Source organism: Magallana gigas, chromosome 3 (assembly GCF_963853765.1).
Source record: "Magallana gigas chromosome 3, xbMagGiga1.1, whole genome shotgun sequence".
NCBI lineage: Eukaryota > Metazoa > Mollusca > Bivalvia > Ostreida > Ostreidae > Magallana > Magallana gigas.
Window position 1 is genome coordinate 32,743,097 of NC_088855.1, and position 26,088 is coordinate 32,769,184.

The 26,088-nt window shown below is 32.3% G+C and overlaps 1 protein-coding gene across 2 annotated transcripts; it reads left to right on the forward strand.

Annotated features, from left to right (window-relative positions):
- Nucleotides 1–210: 210 nt before the first annotated feature.
- Nucleotides 211–19,184, forward strand: LOC105343450 (RNA-binding protein NOB1). Of its 2 annotated transcripts, XM_066079353.1 has the most exons (9): nt 211–365; nt 502–634; nt 2,605–2,738; nt 16,034–16,102; nt 17,087–17,315; nt 17,397–17,632; nt 17,883–17,980; nt 18,189–18,330; nt 18,924–19,184. In XM_066079353.1, the coding sequence occupies exons 1-9, from the start codon at nt 279–281 to the stop codon at nt 19,167–19,169; spliced, it is 1,374 nt and encodes a 457-aa protein (XP_065935425.1). In that variant the 5' UTR covers nt 211–278; the 3' UTR covers nt 19,170–19,184. The 2 variants fall into 2 exon arrangements, with proteins under 2 accessions (XP_065935425.1, XP_034338386.2); XM_034482495.2 differs by having other exon boundaries at nt 17,087–17,632.
- Nucleotides 19,185–26,088: the final 6,904 nt, after the last annotated feature.

Consider the following 26,088-nt stretch of genomic DNA (forward strand, 5'->3'; position numbering starts at 1 on the left):
TATGTAATAAATCAGAATCATTTAAACGTTTAATACCTTAAAACTTATTATGAAAAACCCTAATAAACGGATATTATTAATGCTATTTAAATTTTAAACTATTTGTAAAAGAAAGTTGGCATCGTGTTGCAGTTAATCTATCGATATAAAACTTTTAGTTTAATTCAAATCAAAAGGTCAGAAAATATTACTAATCTCTTAAGATAATTAAAAAAATGAGGGAGACAAATGATCATCCAAATTTATCCGAAAAAGAGAAATACATAATACTGACCTAGATGGAAAGCACCTGCAACATGTCAGACAGCAAAATAAAGCACGTTGTGGCCGATTCTGGGGCATTTATCCGTAACGCTCCTCTTAACGTAATTGAGATTAAAAGCATTTTAGAATAACGTTGAAATTAGATTTATAGCTATACTAAAATTCTATTTATTTTGACATTTGAGATAAAATTTGTTAACCTAATCTATTTAATCACTCAGCTGATCATCTTTTTAGAGCATTGGAGAAAAAATATACACAGTACCAAAAGTTGTCAACGAAATCAAGGACAAAGCCACTTTACAGAGACTTCAATTTTTACCATATCAACTTACTCCCAAAACTCCATCACCAGAATGCATAAAAATAGGTAAAATAAAAATATTTATCAACCAGAGACATAAATAACTTGTTATTTAGGTCTCTGGTCTCAACCCTTAATTATTGTCCCTTTTGTTCATTTTCTGAATAAATACACAAGATTTACTTGAGTGTACAATCAGAGATGTATATACTAATGTGATATATGTCTCTGGTACAATGTAGCCCTTTATTTGGTGGTTTTACTCCCTTTTGGCGACACAAGTACAATAAACTTGATGCTCCTCAACTTCAGATAAGTTTATATAGTAATCTGAAATGAATGAAAATTGATTTTCTGTTTGGTAGGTAAATATTATTATTACGTACATGCACAGTAATTTGAACAATGAGTTTAATATAGCATTGAATCATGGTTTTTTGAAGTATACACTCTCATAACTGCAGCGGTGTGTGCATACAAATTGAGTAACGCGCGTTAGCGCGTTATGAAAATTTGTATGCACACACCGCTGCAGTTATGAGAGTGTATACTTCAAAAAATCATGATTTAATGCTTATATTTACATTTTTTAACTTCTTGCCGCGTCTGCAAATGTGATTCATACCTTAAAATTCATATCTTATCCTAAGGGTAAGTTAATATTAATGGAAGAGCCACAGAAACAGCCACAAGCGTGAACTTTGATTTTCGCTTGTGACGTTGCAGTTTACAGCGTTCAACGTTTGTGACGTCATAATAAAACTCATCAATTTGACCTTTGACTACTTGTTGCATTTAGAGGCGTTTGAAGATCACATAATTTTATGGAAAAACACAGTAGAATGTAAATATACCTTTTTAAATGTAATGGTTGGGAGATATAATTTTAAGTTGACTTATGTGTCCTAGCTTTTCAATAGCAACACCAATTTATTTGTCATTTTTGAATGTATATCGGAAATTTATTTGATAGATTTGTACATCACTAAATTCAATATCATAGTCTGTCACAGGTTACCATTTCCATCACTTTTGGTTGAGTCTTGATAAATACACAGATCTGACAGCACAAAAAAACCCATATGAAATCAATATATGACAAATTTAAACAAAAAAAATTAATCTTTCACACACTCCCTCTTAATAAACCTGAAACAAGGAGGAATTCGCAGGGCAAAAAAATACATTTCATGAAAATATCTACATCAAGTTCGATTTTTGGTACAATCAGGCAAGTTTTTGACAGAGTTATGCCCCTTGCACTTTTAAAAAATTACAATTATTTGCAGTTTCTGTTCATTTTCTTCACAGAAGTTGCACCTACTGAAATAAATGATTCATTATTGGTAAAGATAAACCAATACAATTAAACTTTTAAATTTCAGTCTATTTTGTCAAAATTGGTCAGGGCTAGTGGTAAAGGGGTCAGGGCTAGTGAAACATTGCTGAGGTAGCCCGACTGGGCTAGTAATTCAAAAACTTAATGTCAAACCCTGCCTATGAAAGCTGGAGTCTAACAATGAATATGAGTTTCCATAGTTTGAGACTGTATGCAACGTTAAAACAATCAACATTTTGTTTTCATAAGAATCCCATGAATGGATTTATGTTAAATGAATCATAGAAAATAGAGATGGTACTTTAAATTTGTTTTAAATTTATTAATCTCTAATTTTTAAGATGTTTTAAAATATATAAATATCAGAAAAAAACTGTTCAACTTTCATCTCACAGTCGCTTAGGTTTTACTATTTCTAGTCAAAGCTGGAGGTTAAACATGAAAAAATAATTTACTGGCAACCAAAATATCAGTATTTAAGTCATACATATGAAGGATCTAACACAATTTTCACCCGATTGTTATTTAAAATTTAAGGGAAAAAAACACTGAAAATGATTTACTAGTACGTGGAACAAGTGGTTTTTTTTTTGATGATTAATTATTATATTATCATGATATTATTAATATTAAGATATGAACATAGCAGCATTAGCTGCCTCTTGACAACCAATAAACTAATGCCATTTTTCAACAGTTACAGAGTTTTCAAAGAAGACAGGGGATTACAGAAGCTTGTCAGCTGTGGATATTCAAGTGATTGCACTGACATATCAGCTGGAGAAGGAAAATGTTGGAACAGACCACATAAAAACTGTGCCTGACAGCAAGGTCTGGTACTAGTAAACCTTAATTTTATTCATTTTACAAAGATTAATAAACAATTTCTACAACTTATATTGATATCTATATAGGACACAATATTGTATTGTATAGTAGTGTATTGGCAGGGGTTCAAAATTCCTCAAGCCCGACGTCCCGGACTAACGAATTCCGGATCCGGACTCGGCATTTAGAATCGCCGAAGTCCAGGGACTTGGCATTGTGTCTTGCTTATCTTTTTTTAAATTAAAAAAAAAGTTCATACAATTAAAAATAAATCAAATTCAATCATAGATTTAATAAAAATGTGTTATTTTTTGGCATTAATGAACACATAAGCATTACGAACATTTTGAAAATACAATCCGTCTTTTTATTTTCCGTTGCGGTATGACCTGCTTTTACACATTTTCTCATGTTTCTCCCCAATGACAAACGGCAGTAAGTTTGTTGAATTTTGGATTTACGAGCAGTAATATACGCAAAGGAACGACAAATGAAAGACCCTGTGAGGAACATGAAGCAGGGGGTGACTTGAGGTGTGATAAAAATAATAGTTCCTCAGACAAAACTTATGAAAAGAAAAGAATTCCAAAAGCCACTGGCATGACGATAGGCCGTGGCTTTAATACAATGATATAAAATAAAACATAATTTCAAACATATAGTTTTTATTCATTGCAACAAATTAAAATAAATAGTTTTAGTGATGTTTAGGTTGATATAATTTTATCTATCAATCATGACAATGTGGACTTGGGAATTTCTTCCTCGGACTTGCCTAAAATTTACTCTCTAAGTCCTGGACTTGACCATCATAAAAAAAATTTTGAACCCCTGATTGGTAAATATTGTATCTTAAGATACAGTATGAAATTTACATATAGTATGATTATTATACAATTTTGTGTCATATGATTTTATAATGATATTGTGTCAAACCACATCTCAGAATCCAATATTTTATTAAAGATCATTAACTATGATTTTCATAATAAAATAGAGGTGGTCTAGTGATGGTGAAGTCACGTGTTGGTGAGCTTTGTAATCTATGATTACCTATCTTGAAGGTGAGCAGTAAGAAATATAGAGAGAGGGTGATGTCAACAAACATGCTCTAGATTTCATGTATTACAGTAACGGGGTATATTTATGAATTTATCTCAGTTTGAAATATATATAAATGTACCGGTAATTATATTCCAGCTGATTTAAAAGTCTTTAAAAGCTTAGTTTTGTTATTGTCTAGCCTAGTGCATTAAAATTGGAATACTTTCACCGGTTTAGAATTTTCAAATTTTACACTATTTAACCAAAAAATAGCTTTTGGAGAGGTGAAAAATGTAAAAACCCCAGCTGGATTTGAACTCATGACTTACAGATTTGTAGTAAACCCTCTAACCCACTGCACTACGCTGTTAGGTGACAATATTGAGAAAGAAACTACTTATATAATTAGACTTCATTTTATTGTTTATTTCGATTAACAATTCTTCACAACAAGGAGGTGTACGTCCCATACCACTTTTAGCTATTTAAGTACATGATGTTTTTCACACTCTATAATCATAACTATTTAACTTGTATGTTTATACCTTACAGATAATAGGAACAAATTTTTCAAAGCTATTATTAATCATGGTTTAATTTGATAAATCTTAAATTGTAGCATGTGCTCATAGTGAACCAGCTAGGAAGCTGATTAGTGCATCTAGAAACTAAAATGCCATATCATGATCCCCATCAAACAAAAATAAAGATACATGTATAATAAGATGTAAAAATATCCAGACAGAAATCACAGAATTTTTTTTTACTTGTTATAAATCAAGTTTTTAAAAACAGCATGTAAAAATAAAATAATTTTTTTTTCCCTAAATTTTTTACAATCGTTTTTTAGCTCAAGTGAGCTATTCTGATCACATTTTGTCTGTCGTCCGTCTGTCTGTCTGTCCATCTGTCCCTCCATCTGTCTGTAAACTTTTCACATTTTCAACATCTTCTCAAGAACCACTGGGCCAATTTCAACCAAACTTGGCACAAAGCATCTTAGCCTAAGGGGATTCAAAGTTGTGAAAATTAAAGACCACGACCTTTTGCAAAGGGAGATAATTAGGAATTTATGAAATTTTCGAGAAATTTTCAAAAATCTTCCTTCTCATGAACCATAAAACCAGTAAAGCTGAAACTTGTGTGGAAGCATCCTGAGGCAGTGTAGATTCAAAATTGTGAAATTCATGACCCCCTGGGGTAGGGTGGGGCCACAATGGGGGGTCGAAGTTTTACATAGGAATATCTAGAGTAGGTCTTTGAAAATCTTCTTCTCAGAAACTAATCAGCCAGGAAAGCTGAAACTTGTGTGGAAGCATCCTCAGACAGTGTAGATACAAAGTTGTGAAAATCATGACCCCCGGGGGTAGGATAGGGCCACAATGGGGGGTCGAAGTTTAACATATGAATATATAGAGTAAATCTTTAAAAATCTTCTTCTCAGAAACTAATCAGCCAGCAAAGCTGAAACTTGTGTGGAAGCATCCTCAGGTAGTGTAGATTCACTGTTGTGAAAATCATAACCCCGGGGGTAGGATAGGACCACAATGGGGGGTCGAAGTTTTACATAGGAATATATAGAGTAAATCTTTAAAAATCTTCTTCTCAGAAACTAATCAGCCAGGAAAGCTGAAACTTGTGTAGAAGCATCCTCAGACAGTGTAGATACAAAGTTGTGAAAATCATGACCCCCGGGGTAGGTTTGGGCCACAATGGGGGGTCGAAGTTTTACATAGGAATATATAGAGTTAATCTTTAAAAATCTTCTTCTCAGAAACAAATCAGCTAGGAAAGCTGAAACTTGTGTGGAATCGAAGTATCCTCAGGTAGTGTAGATACAAAATTGTGAAAATCATGGGGGTAGGGTGGGGCCACAATGGGGAGGGGGGGTTGAGGTTTAACGTAGGAATATATAGAGTAAATCTTTCATTAAAAATCTTCTTCTCAGAAACTAATCGGCTTGGAAAGCTGAAACTTGTGTGAAAGCATCCTCAGGTTTTCTAGTAACAAAGTTGTGAAAATCATGACCCCCGGGGGTAGGTTTGGGCCATCTTTCGTTGGCAAGGATGTTAGTGCAAGGGGGTCATTGGTACTGGTATTTATCTTACCAAACAAGGCAAAGTCATGTTGGATAATTAAGTATTAACAAGTTTGTAAGTAACAAGGCAGTCAATATGAATCCACCCTCTAATCCTTGGATATTCATGGCCAGTCTTGCAAATGCTTACAGATAGTGGGCCAACTTATGGAACTTTTCATATTCTCCTGAATATTTATCATTCTTGATTCACCGATGAGAAAGCAAAACTTGGTTTTTGGAAAACGTGAATCACATTATGGAAACATGCCATTGTTGATAAATGCATGTGTATGCATAAATGGGCTTGGGAAGATTTCCTCCACGAAAATGTGAAGGAGACAATCGAGATAGAGCATGAATTATTCATAAAAATGTGAAAAGTTTAATGAGTTGGCCCATGGTCAGTTAGCATATGCAAGACTGGTCATGGATATACCTGTATAATGGTACCCCCCCAACCCTTTTCACTGTATTGAAGTCCATAAGTAGATCCAGATGCACAATCCCTGCAATATTTTTGAAGATTGGAAAAAGTAATAACTAAAATACAGGACCTCAAACAAAAACTTTAACCTAGTCAAGACGCCAATGCCATCTCTGGGGGTATAGCATAAGTTTTTCCAAACTTTGTCTCAGTGCGCTAAAAATAAGACCAGTATGGGTTTTTTCAACTTTTTATTTTTCTTCTATTACCAGTATTTTTGTTAAAATTTATATTGACAATCTGAATCAGTCATATCATATCACTGCCTCATTGACATAATTAAACATAATATTGTATTGTATCATAGGACACAATATTGTATTGTATAGTAGTGTATTGGTAAATATTGTATCATAAGATACAGTATGAAATTTACATATAGTATGATTATTATACAATTTTGTGTCATATGATTTTATATGATATTGTGTCAAACCACATCTCAGTATCCAATATTTTATTAAAGATCATTAACTATGATTTTCATAATAAAATAAAGGTGGTCTAGTGATGGTGAAGCCTCGTGTTGGTGAGCTTTGTAATCTATGATTACCTATCTTAAAGGTGAGCAGTAAGAAATATAGAGAGAGGGTGATGTCAACAAACATGCTCTAGATTTCATGTATTACAGTAACGGGGTATATTTATGAATTTATCTCAGTTTGAAATATATATACGTACATGTAATTATATTCCAGCTGATTCAAAACTCTTTAAAAGCTTAGTTATGTTATTGTCTAGCCTAGCAGCACATCAGCCTATGCATGACTTCCTTTAAATTTTAATTTCTCTCTGTGTTTCTGAGAGGTTTTCAAACATTTATCGATAATAACTGAATATAGATACCATTGTTTTTGTGAAAATTAAGTCTGAACATGCAAATATCGTGCACGTAATCAAGTTTATTGCGTCTCTAAGAAAAAGGTCATAGTCCTTATTAAGGTGACTCTATACACCCACAGTTTATTCCAATTTTCAATCGAAGACCACAAAACATATACTTATCAAATATTAAAGTGATGATAGGTATACTCTAGATATTTTTAAAGAATTTTAAAATGTTTTTTCATGTTTTTGTAAAATATTTTTTAAAAAGATAGCTATTAACAAATTGAGAGAAATTTTTTTGTCATATGATGGATATTTCCTTCGGACACATAAAAAAAAATATAACACTTTTTAACATTGTTATTATTGTAATTTTTTTTAGTATTTCCCCAAAACATAATTTTTCATATTTTCTTACTCTGTTGACAAATCATCTGAAAAAGTTGCTTGATGCTATAAGAAAATGTATTTTGATAACTGTGACATAAAAAAATTGAATGAAAATCATTGCAAATAAACACAAAAAATATTTTAAATTTTATTTGGTATGAAAGTTCTTCAGGTAAGGGTTATCGTTCCTAAGTTCCAAGGCCCAAACACCTTGGGGACTTTTCATTTCTGAGTTGAAGAAAATTTCCTAAATATAATATTGGAATGATAAATACATACGTATTTCATTATAAGCCTGTAAAAGTGAATATATTCGCTTTAATGAAAAACTAAGTCAACTAAATAAAGGGGAAAATTGACTAGGCTAATAGGATTTATGTATCCCAACCTGAGAGAAATTCAAAGCAACCCTCCCATCCCCTTAAGGTGGTAAGGAACATCTTTCGATATTAATGTGCATTAAAGTATATTATAACTGAAACACTTTCACTGGTTTAGAATTTTCTTTCACAGTATTCAACCAAAAAAATACGTTTTAGAAAATTTTGGAAAATTTATGATTCTAAATGGGAATCGAACTCATGACCTACAGGTTTGTAACTAACCCACTGTGCTACATGTAACATATCGATGATGGGGAAGAAACTATTTAAAAAATTATACTTGATTTTATTGTTTATTTCGATAAATAATACCACACAACGTGAAGGTGTCACATATACCTCATTACTTGTAAGTAATGAATTTTCCAATTATCAAATTGAATCAGATTCTATTCATTTAACATTTTTTTCAAAAGAGCGGTCCCCATACAATATGCTTCAGTTTAAATCAGCCAGTACCGGAATTGCATGCTTCCAGATTTACTTTTTTGCATACTGTGTCATCAAAAAGTGGTGTATAGAGCCACCTTAAAGTGGTATGGGACATCTGTCGATATTAATTTGGATTAAAGTGCATTATATATTAAAATTAGAATACTTTCACCAGTTTAGAATTTTCAAATTTTACACTATTTAACTATAAGTTTCCGTAAGAAATAGAGAAAATAATAATCGGTAAATGTAAATATTTAATTAAATACCCTATACCAGGGACGTATATACTAACTTCGTCTTAATTATGATCAGATCAGGGTTAAAAGGTACAAATAACGATTCTAGAATATTTATAATAATTATATACTTATATAATTGGACTTCATTTTATTGTTTATTTCGATAAACAATTCTTCACAACAAGAAGGTGTATGTCCTTTACCACTTTAAGCTTTTTAATTAAAGTACATGATGTTTTTCACACTCTATAATCATCACTATTTAACTTGTATGTTTATACCTTACAGATAATAGGAACAAATTTTTCGAATCTATTATTAATCATGATTTACTTTGATAAATCTTAAATTGTAGCATGTGCTCATAGTGAACCAGCTAGGAAGCTGGTTAGAGCATCTAGAAACTAAAACGCCATATCATGATCCCCATCAAACAAAAATAGAGATACATGTATAATAAGATGTAAAAATATCCAGACAGAATTTTTTTTTACTTCTTATTAATCAAGTTTTTAAAAACAGCATGTAAAAATAAAATAAAATTTTTTTCTCCTAAATTTTTTACAATCGTTTTTAGCTCACCTGAGCCAAAGGCTCAAGTGAGCTTTTCTGATCACAATTTGTCCGTTGTCTGTCGTTGTCGTTGTCGTAGTCGTTGTCGTAGTCGTTGTCGTTAACTTTTCACATTTTCATCTTCTTCTCAAGAACCACTGGGCAGATTTCAACCAAATTTAGCACAAAGCACCACTAGGTGAAGGGGATTCAAGTTTGTTCAAATGAAGGGCCACGCCCTCTTTAAAGGGGAGATAATTGAGAATTGTTGAAAATTTGTTGGAATTTTTCAAAAATCTTCTTCTCAAAAACTATTTGGCCTAAAAAGCTAAAACTTGTGTGGAGGCATCCTCAGGTAGTGTAGATTTAAGTTTGTTCAAATCTTGGTCCCCGGGGGTAGGGAGGGGCCACAAGAAGGGGATCAAATTTTACATAAAATATATAGAGAAAATCTTTAAAAATCTTCTTCTCAACAACTATTGTGCCAGAAAAGCTCAAATTATAATGGAATCATCTTCAGGTAGTGTAGATTCAAGTTTGTTCAAATCATGGTCCCCGGGGGTAGGGTGGGGCCACAATTAGGGGATCAAGTTTTACATAGGAATATATAGAGAAAATCTTTAAAAATCTTCTTCTCAAAAACTATTGGGCCAGAAAAGCTCAAATTAAAATGGGAGCATCTACAGGTAGTGTAGTTTCAAATTTGTTCAAATCATGGTCCCCGGGGGTAGGGTGGGGCCTCAATTTGGGGATCAAGTTTTACATAGGAATATATAGAGAAAATCTTTAAAAATCTTCTTCTCAAAAACTTTTGGGCCAGGAAAGCTCAAATTTGAGTGGAAACATCCTCAGATATTGTAGATTCAAGTTTGTTCAAATCATGGTCCCCGGGGGTAGGGTGGGGCCAAAATGGGGGTATCAAGTTTTACATAGGAATATATAGAGAAAATCTTCTTCTCAAAAACTATTAGGCCAGGAAAGCTCAAATTTGAATGGAAGCATCCTCAGGTAGTGTAGATTCAAGTTTGCTCAAATCATGGTCCCTGGGGGTAGGGTGGGGCCACAATTGGGGGATCAAGTTTTACATAGGAATATATAGAGAAAATCTTTAAAAATCTTCTTCTCAAAAACTATTTGACCAAGAAAGCTCAAATTTGAGTGAAAGCATCCTCAGATAGTGTAGATTCAAGTTTGTTCAAATCATGGTCCCCGGGGGTAGGGTGGTGCCACAATAGGAGGATGAATATTTACATAGGAATATATAGACAAAATCTTTAAAAATCTTCTTCTCAAAAACTATTGGGCCAGAAAAGCTAAAATTATAATGGAATCATCTTCAGGTAGTGTAGATTCAAGCTCGTTTAAATCATGGTCCCCGGGGGTAGGGAGGGGCCACAAGAAGGGGATCAAGTTTTACATAAAATATATAGAGAAAATCTTCTTCTCAAAAACTATTAGGCCAGGAAAGCTCAAATTTGAATGGAAGCATTCTCAGGTATTGTAGATTCAAGTTCGTTCAAATCATGGTCCCAGGGGGTAGGGTGGGGCCACAATTGGGGGATCAAGTTTTACATAGGAATATATAGAGAAAATCTTTAAAAATCTTCTTCTCAAAAACTATTTGACCAAGAAAGCTCAAATTGGCGGGTAACCATCCTCAGGTAATGTAGATTCAAGTTTGTTCAAATCATGGTCCCTGGGGGTAGGGCAGGGCCACAATGGGGGATACATTTTTATACATAGAGAAAATCTCTAAAAAATCTTCTTCTCAAAACTACCGGTATTATGCCAGGAAAGCCCAAATCTGAGTGGAAGCATTTCCAAATTGAATAGATTCAAGTTTTTTAAAATAATAGTCCAGTGGTATGGTGAGGCCACAGTGGGGGATCAATTTTTACATAGGAATATATAGAGAAAATCTTTAAAAATCTTCTTTTTAAAGACCATTTGGCCAGAAAAACTTTAACTTGTGTAGAGGCATCCTCGGGTATTGTAAATTTAAAATCACAGTCCCTAGTGGTAGGGCGGGTCCGTGATGGCAGTTTGAATTTTTACATAGGAATATATAGAGAAAATCTTTAAAAATATTCTGGGAAAGTTTTTCGGTCCAAAACTCAGTACTTAGTGTGAAAGCACAGGTTATGCAGATATAAGTTTGATGAAACCATGATACCCTAGAGAAAAGTGCGGCCACAAAATGGGGGGGGGGGGGGTATATAGGAATAGAGAAAAATCTTCTTACACTTACAACAACAAAAGGGGATTGGTATTTACCAAAAGAAAGAGGTGGATAAAAATTGGCAGATTTTCAACTTTTTTAGCAAGATCTACTGTACTTAGTTGTCAAGATATTTTGAAACTGTAATGCTAATTTGATCAGAATTAAGGCAATTGTTGCTCAGGTGAGCGATGTGGCCCCTGGGCCTCTTGTTTAACTTTCAAATGGTGTTACAGCTAGTTGTTTATTAAGTCACACAAGTCGCATTAGTTTTCTTTAGGGTTTTTTCGTTCTTGTGTGTTGTCTGGTTACATTTGAACATTGTCAGCTTCTTTATGGAACTACAAGGTGCATCTTAAATTTGGTGTGACGTTTCATTATGAGAACTAGATTTGTGACCCTTGACTTCTTGACCCTGGGTCAGGAGTGCTTGTGTTGTTTGGGATTAAATTGGTTGGAAGGGGTTATGACTGGACACATAACAAATATGCATTAAGGCCTAAAAAAAAAGTTGTGTGTTTAGGGTAACCCGACCTAACCTACAAAAATACCATTTTTAGATGTCTGTTTTTATCCGATTGTGAATTTATATTATTTATATTAAAAAATCCGTTTTCAAATATGACACAAAGAAACATTCTAAGGATTCATGCAGAAAAAAATATGATAAAATAAAAAAAAATCCCTACCTACCTAACCTAATTTTTAGCTCACCTGAGCTGAAAGCTCAAGTGAGCTATTCTGATCACATTTTGTCCGTCGTCCGTCTGTCCGTCTGTCCGTCTGTCCGTCTGTCTGTCTGTCCGTCTGTAAACTTTTTACATTTTGAACTTCTTCTCTAAAACCGCTTATCCAATTTCAACCAAATTTGGCACAAAGCATCCTTATGTGAGGGCGAATATAAATTGCAAAAATAAAAGTCCGATCTGTATTCAAAGCGGAGAAAACCTTGAAACTGTAGAAAAAGGGGGGTGCATTTTTAAAAATCTTCTTCTCAAGAACTACTGATTCCAATTCAACGTAGTTTAGCATTAATTATCCTTATGGGAAGGAAAATATAAATTGCAAAAATTAAGTGCTAATTCTGTGTCAAATTTGAGTTATTACGAAAATAATAATAAAGGAAATAGGTGTTTCAATCAGTTTAATAGCTTCGGGCTCGGCATCCGGTAATCCGGCATCCGGTAAAATGGGTAGGCAAGACTTGGTCTGGGCAAAACAAAGATTGGCAGATATTAATCTGCCAATCTCATTAAAATATCAGGATATTTGATGGACTAGTATATTTGTATTCGCTGTAAATATTGCTGCAAAATAATGCGTATTTGGAATTGACGATTGTCGATCTGCCTTGGCTTTTATTTTGCCACGGCCCGGGTTTGCATACCCATTTTACCTAGACTCGTATTCCATACATCTAAAACGAGGTTCTTTGTTTAAAGCAGCCATGACATTATAAGAAAAAGGGTCGATCTGACTATGATGAATTTGCTTGTTGTGCAACAGTTCGCGTATGAAGGGAAATTTTTGAAACATGCACAATATATATCGTTGCCGATTTTGTGAAGTAAATTGAGGCTAAATATTTCAATGCGTTGACAGTTTTCACACATGACGTTGGTGTTAGCTTGTTCCGATTTTCGTTTCGTTTTCATTATTTCTGCTTGTAACCTGGGAACAATCGTCTGTATTATTTCGTGATTTTTACGTATCAAGTCAAACAGAGACTTTGGTAAATCAAACAGTTAACTGTATACCTGCGCAAATTAAGCAAAATCTGATGTATTAAAAAATAATGAAATACAATTCATTCTACCGGTAATTCGATCGGCATTATCTTTTGCGTAATGGTAGATTAATGCAATAGGTTTTGTTGCGATGCTCGGCATTTTCTCGAGTTTATTCAATTTAAATAAAGTTTGACATTGCTGACGGAAATATGTAGGTATATACATGTATCTATATGATTCATTTCGAAAAAATAAATTGTGTTCTTTATTTGTTATAGTGAATGTTTCTTGTGTTTAATTGTTTTCAATTTCTAATAACTAACCATATTTGAGTGTTAAGCTTCAAATTATAAGCAAGATACAGAGATTTGCTCACAATTCTATGTTTGTACACAGATCTTAAAAACTAAAGATTAAAAAAGTAAAAAATTTGTCAATATTTATTGAGAAAATTTTCAAAGTCTGTTCGTTCAGAAACCAACTTTAACATCTTATTGTATTGTAAACTTAACATTTTTTCGTCATTATTACTCTTACTGTACATGTGATCCTTCACTGTGTTTGTGTACATTTGTATAAACTGATTTTGAACCTCAAATACCAGTGAACTGGTATTGAGTGAATAAAAGAATATAAAATCTTAGGCCATTCTTTTTTTCCATTTTAAATGCTGAATAGGAAATACCAAGTTAAAAATCATAAGCTGAATGTAATAAACTCATGTGAACAAAATATGAATCAAACCTAGGCGAACTGTGAGCTCTGTATCTTGCTTATAATTCTACAATTGACGCTGAAATTTTGGTTGAACATTAGAAAATCTCTATGAATTAGAGTATGTTAAATACTTGTACAAACAAAATAAAATAATGATACTGTGAAATCATTAGATTTCGTGGTGGCTCATTTTTCGTGGAATTCTTGGGTACCTCTCATCCACGAAATAACATCCTTCACGAATTGATGAATTAGGGTAATAAAGTCATATTCCCTTTTGTAGATATATATGAAAACACGAAATTACGTCCCCACGAATCTGTAAAATTTAAGTCATCCACGAAAATTGGCCCCCACGAAATTTAATGATTCCACAGTATTCTGTATATATCTACTCTCCCTCTCTTTATACAATAAATAATGTGAAATCTACATCAATTTTGATAGTTTTTCAGACACGAGTAAATAAAAACGACATCTTTAAAACAGTTTCCATATTTCTGACACATTTCTGTTGCGGGGATAAAGTAATTATCGCTATTCCTAAGAATATCACAGCGGAAAATTATCCTGGTTTGTACGCGAAGTAAATAACAGTCATTTAATTGTAATGGAGAAGACAAATAAAATTTTTGAATGTTTTTAATTTGAGAAATTGAGCACATTGAGGTACAATTTTCTTCTTCACATCTATACATGTAGGGTTTTTAAAATAAAAAACAATAACTATTATTTTTTTTTAAAACAATAACTAGTAAGTAGTGAGTAGTTGATGAAAAAAATGTAACTATATGCACTCATATATTTTGATCGCTTTACAAAGTGGGGGGGGGGGGGCAGAACGAAAATATAGGGATTTGGAAGTTAACAACTTAACAGTATACCTCTACCAAATGTTTAGTTTTATATCTTGCGTAGAATTTTCTTATTCTGGTAAAAAATAGTATTTCATGAAGGTACAATGTCAAAGATTACATGTATACAAAAAAAGTGTAAAATTCGAATACTTTACAATATTTATTTTTTGTTTTTCTACCGAGGGACCATATGGCACAATATCTTTTGAACGCCCATTGTTGCTCAGGTGAGCGATGTGGCCCCATGGGCCTCTTGTTTCATGAGTGTTACCCTAAACACGAAATTTTTTTTAATAGGCCTAATCGTAAACACTGAATATTTAGATATTTAGCATACAATCTTGATATTTATGGTAATGTTGAGCATGGGGTTTATAACAAAATTTGAAAATTCGTGACCCCTTAATCTGGGTTTCTGCATAGGAGTACCTCAGAGATTGGGGGGTGGGGATTATTGCTCCAAAAGTGAATATGTAACAGTTCTCTTAAAAATCCTCTCTAGATATTGAGTTTATTTTTGATGCACAACTTCATTTTGAAAACTAGATGATCTTGATTGAGTCACATATTTACCCACTTGCTTTCAGCAGAATCATGGCCATTTGAAGTTCAGGGTTTTTAATTTACTTTGAAAGGAGTTTTTTTTACCTTTGATTATTCATTAATTTAATGAATAGATTCCTAATGAATGTTGATACTTGATAAATGATGCAATTGAGGTGTCATATTCAAGAGTGGAATCATACAAGATATTTTGATGCATCCATTTGGCTGTACTGTGCCTTTATAAACTGTGAATCTTTGCTAAGTTAAATGTACTTTAATTCAATCGGAAACTCCTAATTTTAATTTTATTGCTCTTTGTTCATGTAAGAGTGATCTTAAAATTAATATTTCTCTCTTCATTTTGCAGGGTAAGACAAAATTAGTAAGATTTAGTGAAGTAACATGTATGTTTACTTAAATCAATTACAGTCAAACTTCATTTTCTCAAACTAGATGGGACTGTTTTAAAAACTTTGAGATATCCGAGTATTTGAGATACTGATGGTAAAATACTTAAAAAATAAGTTTTTGGGGCTTACAAATCATTTGGACATATCCAGTGTATTTGAGAAATCAGTGTTTGAGATATCTTAGTTCAACTGAAGCAACAGTTATTTCTGTTCATCCTGTGTTGCCTGAATAATTTGGAAGTATGGCATATAATTTTCATATACCCAGTAATTTTCTTACTCTGAAAAACATTTTTTTATCAATGTATAGAATATTTGGTAATGAATTATGTTAAAAATTCCTTGCATACAGACCAAAAACCGATATTTTTGTTTTTTAAATTAGGTCGAATGGACAGCCTCCAAAGCCATGTTGGAAAAGCCAACGTCAATTGCGGGGTTCTACCTTGCGAAAGTAAGTCATTTAAGAATCTAGAACAAGTTACTGTGATTTTCAATGTCATTTGGTGCAAGTTAGATGAGTTTAGATGGAACAGCCATATTAACATGTTATTTAGTTAGCTTCCAGGACAAAAAATATAGTGTCAGACACCTTGTGGAGAAAAATCTTTTTAATAAGGAGTAGATTTATATTAATGATTGTTTTTCAAAAGTACATATGAAATTGGTTATGTAAGATTGAAAGTTTCATTTAATCTTACAAAAATAAATGTACTCAAAACACATGAAGACATTTGTATCTGGGCTCATGGCGCATATGAATTAACAAAGTGTATTCATAGAAAATGAAACGGTGCAGATTTCCAATGCAAACATAAGGGGAAATATAAACTGAATTCAAATATATAATATTATACTTTCAATGACAGCTAGGTCATTTAACTAGATTTCATAGATGATTTCTTTTTTTGATGAGTTACAATTGATTACCATAAAAAATAGATGAAAAGATATTTAATGGATGTGAATACATGTATTTCTGTATTATTTGTTTATACAATGCATATGGTGAAGATGTCTGCACATGCTAATCATGCCTGTCCGCATAGCTACAATAACAATAAAACAAGTTATTAATGGTGCCCAAAAACTGAATGATACTCTTAATATGACATCATATTAATGTTATGGGAAATGTGTCTTTTTTCTGATAGTTTATTGAACATACATAGTTTCCTATGTGACCACACTGGTTACCCAATAATTTTCTTACAAATTAACAGGAAGTTAGATTAGGGTACAAGTACATGTACTTGTCAATGAATTGAATTGGTAAACAGACACATCAACATTTTGGCTTATCACAAATTAATTTCCAGGATGTAAGAACAATAAAGTGATATTGATAACATCAAATGTTAAAAACTATCAAAAATATCATTATTTAAGAGTTTGCTTTTTTTTTAAAAATTTATTTCCCATGTTTTTTTTTTTTAAGGGAAAAAACAATAGTCGAACAACGTCAGAGTCTACATGCACGTCCGACTTGCCGGACCAACAAGAAGCATCTAAAGAAAATTCAGATGAGCCCAACAACTCATGCACATGTCCATCCTCAGCTAGCAACCAATCACAGTCCACAAATCAAGATGGAGACTCTAACCTAACAGAGGCAGAAAACCAGACTGTCAAAGAAAGAGGTGATGAAGAGACTGTCAAAGAAAGAGGTGATGAAGAGACTGTCAAAGAAAGAGGTGATGAAGGGACTGTCAAAGAAAGAGGTGATGAAGGAACTGTCAAAGAAAGAGGTGATGAAGGGACTGTCAAAAAAGAAGATGATGAAGGGCTCACTGTCACAGCTGAGATGCTGGAGGAAACAGAAGAAGATGAAGGGATTGAGGAGGATGAAGAAGAAGAAGAAGATGATGATGATGGTTGGATAACGCCAAGTAACATTACAAGTCTAAAACAGAAGATGACTCATGCTGATCAAGAGAGAGTGGCTGTGTGTGTTGGATGTGTGACCACAGACTTCGCTATGCAGGTACATGTACTATACTTCAGGTCCTATCAGCATCTTTATCTAATATTTACATTTAATAGTTGCATCATCACTTCAATGATTTGGCTATACCTCATTGTAAAGGGAGACCATTCAAAATATATGTATTGGACAAATTAAATCTTTCTAATTAAATCACCTGAGTTTTGGGTTTCATTTACATGTCTTTGCACCTATATATACATGTACCAACACTTTCCATTATGACCATATTATGTTTCCGTTTTTTCAGAACGTACTGATACAGATGGGGCTGAATGTGATATCTGTGGATGGGATGCTGATCAAGAGAGCTAAGAGTTTTGTACTCCGCTGTTTTGCATGCATGAAGTACGTTTGTTTTAAAACAAAAAATAAGATTACAATGTATATTTTAAAAATTAGTCAATAACAATGTTAATTGAAAATAACTCTTTTGATTGCAATCATAATTATATGCAGGTACTATGTTTGATTCCATCATAAAAGACCAGTAAAAAAGTAAACAAAATACATTTTTACAGTGAGTGCTGATGAAATACATGTATTTTGTTTTCAGAATAACAAAGGATATGTTAAAGGAGTTTTGTCCTTACTGTGGAAATAGAACATTGCAGAAAGTTTCTATGACAGTTGAAGAAGATGGCAGCATCCGATATTTTCTTTCCCGTAGGAAACCAATTTCAACAAAAGGAATGAAGGTAATTGATATTTTCTAAAATACCAAAACTCTGTTCCCTGTCATAGTTAATTTCATGGTTTAAGTTCATTCAATACACTTTAATAGCTGTTCATTGTAAGGAAGTATCAAGAAGCATGAAGTTACTTGTATGTTTCTCAAATTCTCTGATTAATGATGTTAACATATGCCTAAATTGATGTTCATTTATACATATCATTTTATTTGATATCTATTAAAACCAGTTACAAAACATACATGTACTTCCAAGATTGTTAATATCAATGTGGTCCTTAGGCCTCTTGTACTCTTGTTACATTTTAAAGGGATTAGCCACCTATTGTGTATTTTATTAAATTGGTAGGACAACAAAAAAACTGTATACAGTGACTTTCAACTAGGTTGAAGACTAAGGTCAAACCCCTTCCTTAAAAAATAATTTTCATTCTGTTGTCCTTCCTAAAGCTGTTCATTCAAGATGGTCATGGTACTTGTTACAAACAAAATTCGATTAACATCCGTAAAATTTTAATTTTTTTTTAAAGGAAAACAGTTCTATCTTTTTTTGACTCTACATTCAACCATTTAATGAAGAAATGATATTTCTTGAAACAGCATCAGTTGCCATTGCCCAGGGGAGGTAAACACGCCAGCAACCCTATCCTCGTGGAGGACCAGCCCCTTCCCCAGCAGAGAGCCGCCAAGAAAAAGCAGCAACACATGGATGTGTTCGACCCTGATTTTGTGGCCGGACAATCTCCATTCGCTCTGAATGACATTACCAGCCGAGCGGCACAGCTAGGAATAAGGAATAATCAGTTTAATAAACGTCAACAGAATAGACATGGAAGAAGGAAATAAAAACTTATGATTTTCTTTATTTTGTTTTTAATTGATAATTATTTGGTCATAATGGTCAATGTAAACACTGTATGTTTATCGATTGGTCGAAATCTACAGCGGCCGAAACTGACAAGAAACTGATAGGAGTGAAATTGACATTTTTTTTTATACATAAAGCACAGGGAATAATTCACTATATTGGAGCTCCACCTCCGCCCCGACTGTGGCTTGAACTCACGACCCCTAGAACAGATTCTCCTAGTAATAAGCGACCCTCTGCCATCCTCGCAAGACTCAATCAACATCCGCGGGTAATAAATATTGGCTCTAATTTGAGAAGCGCTTTTCCGAGACGATCAATCACAAAAATAGCAGAAGGCCTTTCCAAGACGTGATTATCCAGGATGACGGGACACAATGGTGTACATGCAGATTTTTGGTATTTGTTTTACCGAAAATATTGTATAATATATAATAATACAGGGTATATTTATATTTTGATTAATTTCAATTTCGATTTTGTGTATATCCCATAAAACTCGACGACTGCCTTACAGTGTAACAATGCCTTTCTGAAGCATAGTAACAATAAAAACGGAGAATTTTTTTTTTTGACTGAAATCGTGACCATGTAAGTTCTTATGTCAATGGTTTTGATTAAACATACAGTTTAATAACATGGTTGAACTGTTAAGAGAGCTGAATGGGTTTGGCAATTTCTAGACTGTATTTATTTCCTTTAGAAGAAGAGCTCTGAAGATAGGTATAGAAAAGTGCTCAAATTTAAAATCTGTAATTTGTGAAGTTTTTCTTTACTAAATGATAGTTTTTAAAGATAGATCTAATGGATAATTTGTTGACCAGCCAGCCTCTTTAGTGCATAAGATTAAAAAATCATCTAATAGTTATTCAAATAAGTAATCCCTATATTAAGACATTAATTAATTTGAAATTTGAATTAAAAAAAAACCTGTGATAACATTTGTAACAAACTGAAATATATTTCTTGCAAGTATTGTTACAGATATTCTGTACGATGAAAGGAGGGATTTGTTATCGACTGAACCAATCACTCGAAGCACGAAATAATGGGGATGTCTTGTTTAATATCTGCTAATTAATTCAAAAGCCAATAAAAATCGACCGTCTTTCATAGCATCGCAAACAAAAACTATTAAAATGTTGAAAGACTTTGAAAGGTATCTTAGAGTCATTGTGTAATCAGAAAAGACAACATAATAAACCAGTTATGGCAATTGTCCTTCCACGACAAGGCAGGACCTTTCACATGGAATATGTAAATGATTTGGACAAGACAGAATTTCTTGCGTATACCAAGTACTGTGGAGGCCAACATTTATTTAAAGAAAAGTTGATTCAATATCATCCCAGGGTGGAAACCGTGTGTCAACGAAGGGTTGGTCACATGATACAAGACATTTATTTCCGATGACAGTTCCAATCAAGTATCTAGGAATGCAAAGGTCCCTTTGCAAACAGAATTGAAGAGAACGAGCTGACTTTGAAATGACTTAACATATCAAGATTGATCACACAGTTGTGATAAGTTGTATTTCTAAGTTGTAAATAATGATGTTAAAAAAGATTCATGCTATATTTAGCATTTCTTAAAATATGATGTTTTACTATAGTAATCTTTTACGTTGTTATTTGTAAAAGTGTTAAAACATGCTTTCGTTTGTTTAAAAATGCATTTGATGTAAATTCTTTTTAATAAAGAAATGAAACACCTTAGTATCTTTTCAATGAATTAAAGCTAAAAGAAATTAGTTTTAAAAAATACTGTTGAGTTTGCCAATTAACAGATTTGGAAAATTATTATCTAAACTATTTTTGTTATCGTTAAAAAGCCTCATCATCATTTTATCTGCTATATGAAATACCAGTTATCATATTTCAAAGAAAACTGGAATCATAAATACTAGTACTTTGAATTCTTAATCTTAAAGTAGTAGTAATAAAAAAAATCAATAATATTTGAAGCATATAAAGTATAAACAAAAATAACAGTACGTAATGACGTCCTGTTTTTAAATTGAATCTCATTGTTCCTAATTTAAAAAAGAAAATTATAATCATTTGTAAGAAAACTACTTCTAAAGTAATTGGTAATTAGAATTTGACTAAAACTTGCACGATCTGTACATGGACATTAAATTTTAATCAAAATATAAGATAAACTAGACTTCTTTTGCTATCACAACAAAAAGATCTTATAAATATCTAATAATCCTCATGATATTTCATGTAGAAAATTCATGGATATGATATTAACAGTGAAGGAAATTCTAGAGCTTACTTTCTTGTAGAAAAATGATAAGAAAAATTAATTTTTAGATACTTCGTGAGACGACCAGGTTTCACCAATTCAAAATATTAATAAAATATGTAATTTTTGTAAAATAAAAATTAAAAAAAAAATAAATCATTTTTTAACAAGAGGCCCAGGGGCCACATCGCTCACCTGAGCAACAATTGCCTTAATTCTGATCAAATTAGCATTACAGTATCAAAATATCTTGACAACTAAGTACAGTAGATCTTGCTAAAAAGTCTTGCCCTCTGCCATCCTCGCAAGACTCAATCAACATACGCGGGTAATAAATATTGGCTCTAATTTGAGAAGCGCTTTTCCGAGATGATCAATCACAAAAATAACAGAAGGCCTTTCCAAGACGTGATTATCCAGGATGACGGAACACAATGGTGTACATGCAGATTTTTGGTATTTGTTTTGCCGAAAATATTGTATAATATACATACAAACAAAATAATAATACAGGGTGTCTCATAATATCTGATACCATTTACTCGTTGAATAAATTTTTATTGAATTTATTTCACAAAAAGTCAAATTCATTTTCATGAAAGTATATGATGTAAATTTTCACTCTACAAGTTTCACATTTGAATAATCGAGCATTGTTTATAAAAACACAAAAATTTAAAGAGAGTTCTCCATATGCCATTCTTTTTTATCAATGACAACCTCAAGTTAATGACTAAAACTAATTCTAAGAGCCACTGCACGGACCAAATTTAAAGAATCTGTTACTTGTTGAGTTGGTATTCTCCTTGGTATTTATTTTCCATAATTCATACATCATGAGTTGGTGTTTGATAATACAGTCTAAAACGGAAGATGGCTGCTCGGTAGTCCGATTTATTTTGATTAAAATGTAATTCAACCAAAGAAATATGATGCTATTGTATAACATCACAAATTTAAAAAAAGCACATTGTTGTCCCAAATTTGTTTGTGGAAAAAAAATAAAAAGATTTTCCTTGATATCTGAGTCACAATTTACAATTTTTAGCCAAATATTATCTACATGTAATCTATAAAATAATAAAATATAAATACATGTCTAAATATTTTTGGACACCCTGTAATGAAAATATCATAGACATATCTTGGCCCCTTTTTGCTTTTTATTATTATGGTAGGAATTTGTGGGAAAAAATGTTATTTTCTTTAAATTATAAATTATTTCCTGATCATATTTGAAATGTTATTTTCTGATAATATACCGTAATGTCTAAAAGGGATTTTAAATCATATTGTTAGAATTTCTTGTGAACCTAATACACGTGTACAATGTACACGTGTTTTATAACAGACTGAAATTAAAAAAAAAAACACCGTGATCAATAGGCGACTGTTCTGTTTGAATTCAACATTATTTATATTTTGATTAATTTCAATTTTGATTTTGTGTATATCCCATAAAACTCGACGACTGCCTTACAGTGTAACAATGCCTTTCTGAAGCATTGTAACAATAAAAACGAAGATTTTTTTTTGGACTGAAATCGTGACCATGTAAGTTCTTATGTCAATGGTTTTGATTAAACATACAGTTTAATAACATGGCTGAACTGTTAAGAGGGCTGAATGGGTTTGGAAATTTCTAGAATGTATTTATTTCCTTTAGAAGAAGAGCTCTGAAGATAGGTATTGAAAAATGCTCAAATTTAAAATCTGTAATTTGTGAAGTTTTTCTTTACTAAATAATAGTTTAAAGATAGATCTAATGAACAATTTGTTGACAATCCAGCCTCTTTAGTGCTAAAGATTAAAAAATCATCTGATAGTTATTCAAATAAGTAATCCCTATATCAAGACATCAATTAATTTGAAATTTGAATTTAAAAAACACAAACTGTGATAACATTTGTAACAAACTGAAATATATTTCTTGCAAGTATTGTTACAGATATTCTGTACGACGAAAGGAGGGATTTGTTATCGACTGAACCAATCACTCGAAGCACGAAATAATGGGGATGTCTTGTTTAATATCTGCTAATTAATTCAAAAGCCAATAAAAATCGACCGTCTTTCATAGCATCGCAAACAAAAACTATTAAAATGTTGAAAGACTTTGAAAAGTATCTTAGAGTCATTGTGTAATCAGAAAAGACAACATAATAAACCAGTTATGGCAATTGTCCTTCCACGACAAGGCAGGACCTTTCACATGGAATATGTAAATGATTTGGACAAGACAGAATTTCTTGCGTATACGAAGTACTGTGGAGGCCAACATTCATTTAAGGAAAAGTTGATTCAATTTCATCCCAGGGTGGAAACCGTGTGTCAACGAAGGGTTGGTCACACGAAACAAGACATTTATTTCCGATGACAGTTCCAGTCAAGTATCTAGGAATGCAAAGGTCCCTTTGCAAACAGAAGTGAAGAGAACGAGCTGACTTTGAAATGACTTAACATATCCAGATTGATCACACAGTTGTGATAAGTTGTATTTCTAAGTTGTAAATAATGATGTTAAAAAAAGATTCATGCTATATTTAGCATTTCTTAAAATATGATGTTTTACTGCAGTAATCTTTTACGTTGTTATTTGTAAAAGTGTTAAAACATGCTTTCGTTTGTTTAAAAATGCATTTGATGTAAATTCTTTTTAATAAAGAAATGAAACACCTTAGTATCTTTTCAATGAATTAAAGCTAAAAGAAATTAGTTTTAAAAATACTGTTGAGTTTGCCAATTAATAGATTTGGAAAATTATTATCTAAACTATTTTTGTTATCGTTAAAAAGCCTCATCATCATTTTATCTGCTTTATGAAATACCAGTTATCACATTTCAAAGAAAACTGGAATCATAAATACTAATACTTTGAATTCTTAATCTTAAAGTAGTAGTTATCAAAAAAATTAATAATATTTGAAGCATATAAAGTATAAACAAAAATAACAGTACGTAATGACATCCTGTTTTTAAATTGAATCTCATTGTTCCTAAATGATAAAAAAAATATAATCATTTGTAAGAAAACTACTTCTAAAGTAATTGGTAATTAGAATTTGACTAAAACTTGCACGATCTGTACATGGACATTAAATTTTAATCAAAATATAAGATAAACTAGACTTCTTTTGCTATAGCAACAAAAAGGTCTTATAAATATGTAATAATCTTCATGATATTGCTTTCCTTCATGTAGAAAATTCATGGATATAATATTAACAGTGAAGGAAATTCTAGAGCTTACTTTCTTGTAGAAAAATGATAAGAAAAATTAATTTTTAGAGGACTTCGTGAGACGACCAGAGGTTTCACCAATTCAAAATATAAATAAAATATTTAATTTTTGTAAAATAAAAATTTAAAAAAAACCAACATTTTTTAACAAGAGGCCCAGGGGCCACATCGCTCACCTGAGCAACAATTGCCTTAATTCTGATCAAATTAGCATTACAGTATCAAAATATCTTGACAACTATGTACAGTAGATCTTGCTAAAAAAAATAAATTGAAAATCTGCCAGTTTTTATCCACCTCTTTTTTTTTGTAAATACCAAGCCCCTTTTGTTGTTGTACATGTAAGAAGATTTTTCTCTATTCCTATATACCCCCCCCCCATTTCGTGGCCCCAATTTTCTCTAGGGAATCATGGTTTCATCAAACTTAAATCTGCATAACCTGTGCTTTCACAATAAGTACTGAGTTTTGGACCAAAAACTTTCCCAGAATATTTTTAAAGATTTTCTTTATATATTCCTATGTAAAAATTCATCCCCCATTGTGGCCTCACCCTACACCTGAACTATTTTTTTAAACAAACTTGAATCTATACGATCTGGGGATGCTTCCACTCAAATTTGGGCTTTCCTGGCCTAATAGTTTTGAGAAGAAGATTTTTAAAGATTTTCTCTTTATTTTAAAATTTATCTCCCATTGTGGCCCCGCCCTAACCCCAGGGACCACGATTTGAACAAACTTGAATCTACATTATCTGAGGATGGTTACACGCCAATTTGAGCTTTCTTGGCCAAATAGTTTTTAAAAGAAATTTTTTTAAAGATTTTCTCTATATATTCCTGTATAAAAATTTACCCCCCAATTGTGGCCCCACCCTACCCCCGAGGACCATAATTTGAACAAACTTGAATCTACACTATCTGAGGATTCTTCCACTCAAATTTGAGCTTTCCTGGCCTAATAGTTTTTGAGAAGAAGATTTTTAAATATTTTCTCTATATATTTCTATGTAAAACTTGATCCCCAAATTGTGGCCCCACCCTACACCAGGGGACCATGATTTGAACAAACTTGACTCTACACTACCTGAGGATGCTTTCATTTTATTTTGAGCTTTTCTGGCCCAATAGTTTTTGAGAAGAAGATTTTTAAAGATTTTCTTTATATATTCCTATGTAAAACTTGATCCCCCTATTGTGGCCCCACCCTTCCCACAGGGACCATGATTTAACAATCTTTAATTTACACTTCCTGAGGATTCTTCCACTCAAATTTAAGCTAGTTTTTGAGATTTTTAAAGATTTTCTCTATATATTCCTATGATAAAAATCCATTCCATGTGAATTGTATGAACCTAGATTCAATGCAATAGAATCTGAAGTGATATATCAAGAAATTAAAAATTTA

Excerpts from the sequence above, each read along its gene's own strand:
- LOC105343450 (XM_034482495.2), top strand. The coding sequence starts at position 279 with ATGGAAAGCACCTGCAACATGTCAGACAGCAAAATAAAGCACGTTGTG. Across the intron at positions 635-2,604 it reads ACCAGAATGCATAAAAATAG|TTACAGAGTTTTCAAAGAAG; the intron begins GTAAAATAAAAA and ends ATTTTTCAACAG. Across the intron at positions 16,103-17,086 it reads CGGGGTTCTACCTTGCGAAA|GGAAAAAACAATAGTCGAAC; the intron begins GTAAGTCATTTA and ends TTTTTTTTTAAG.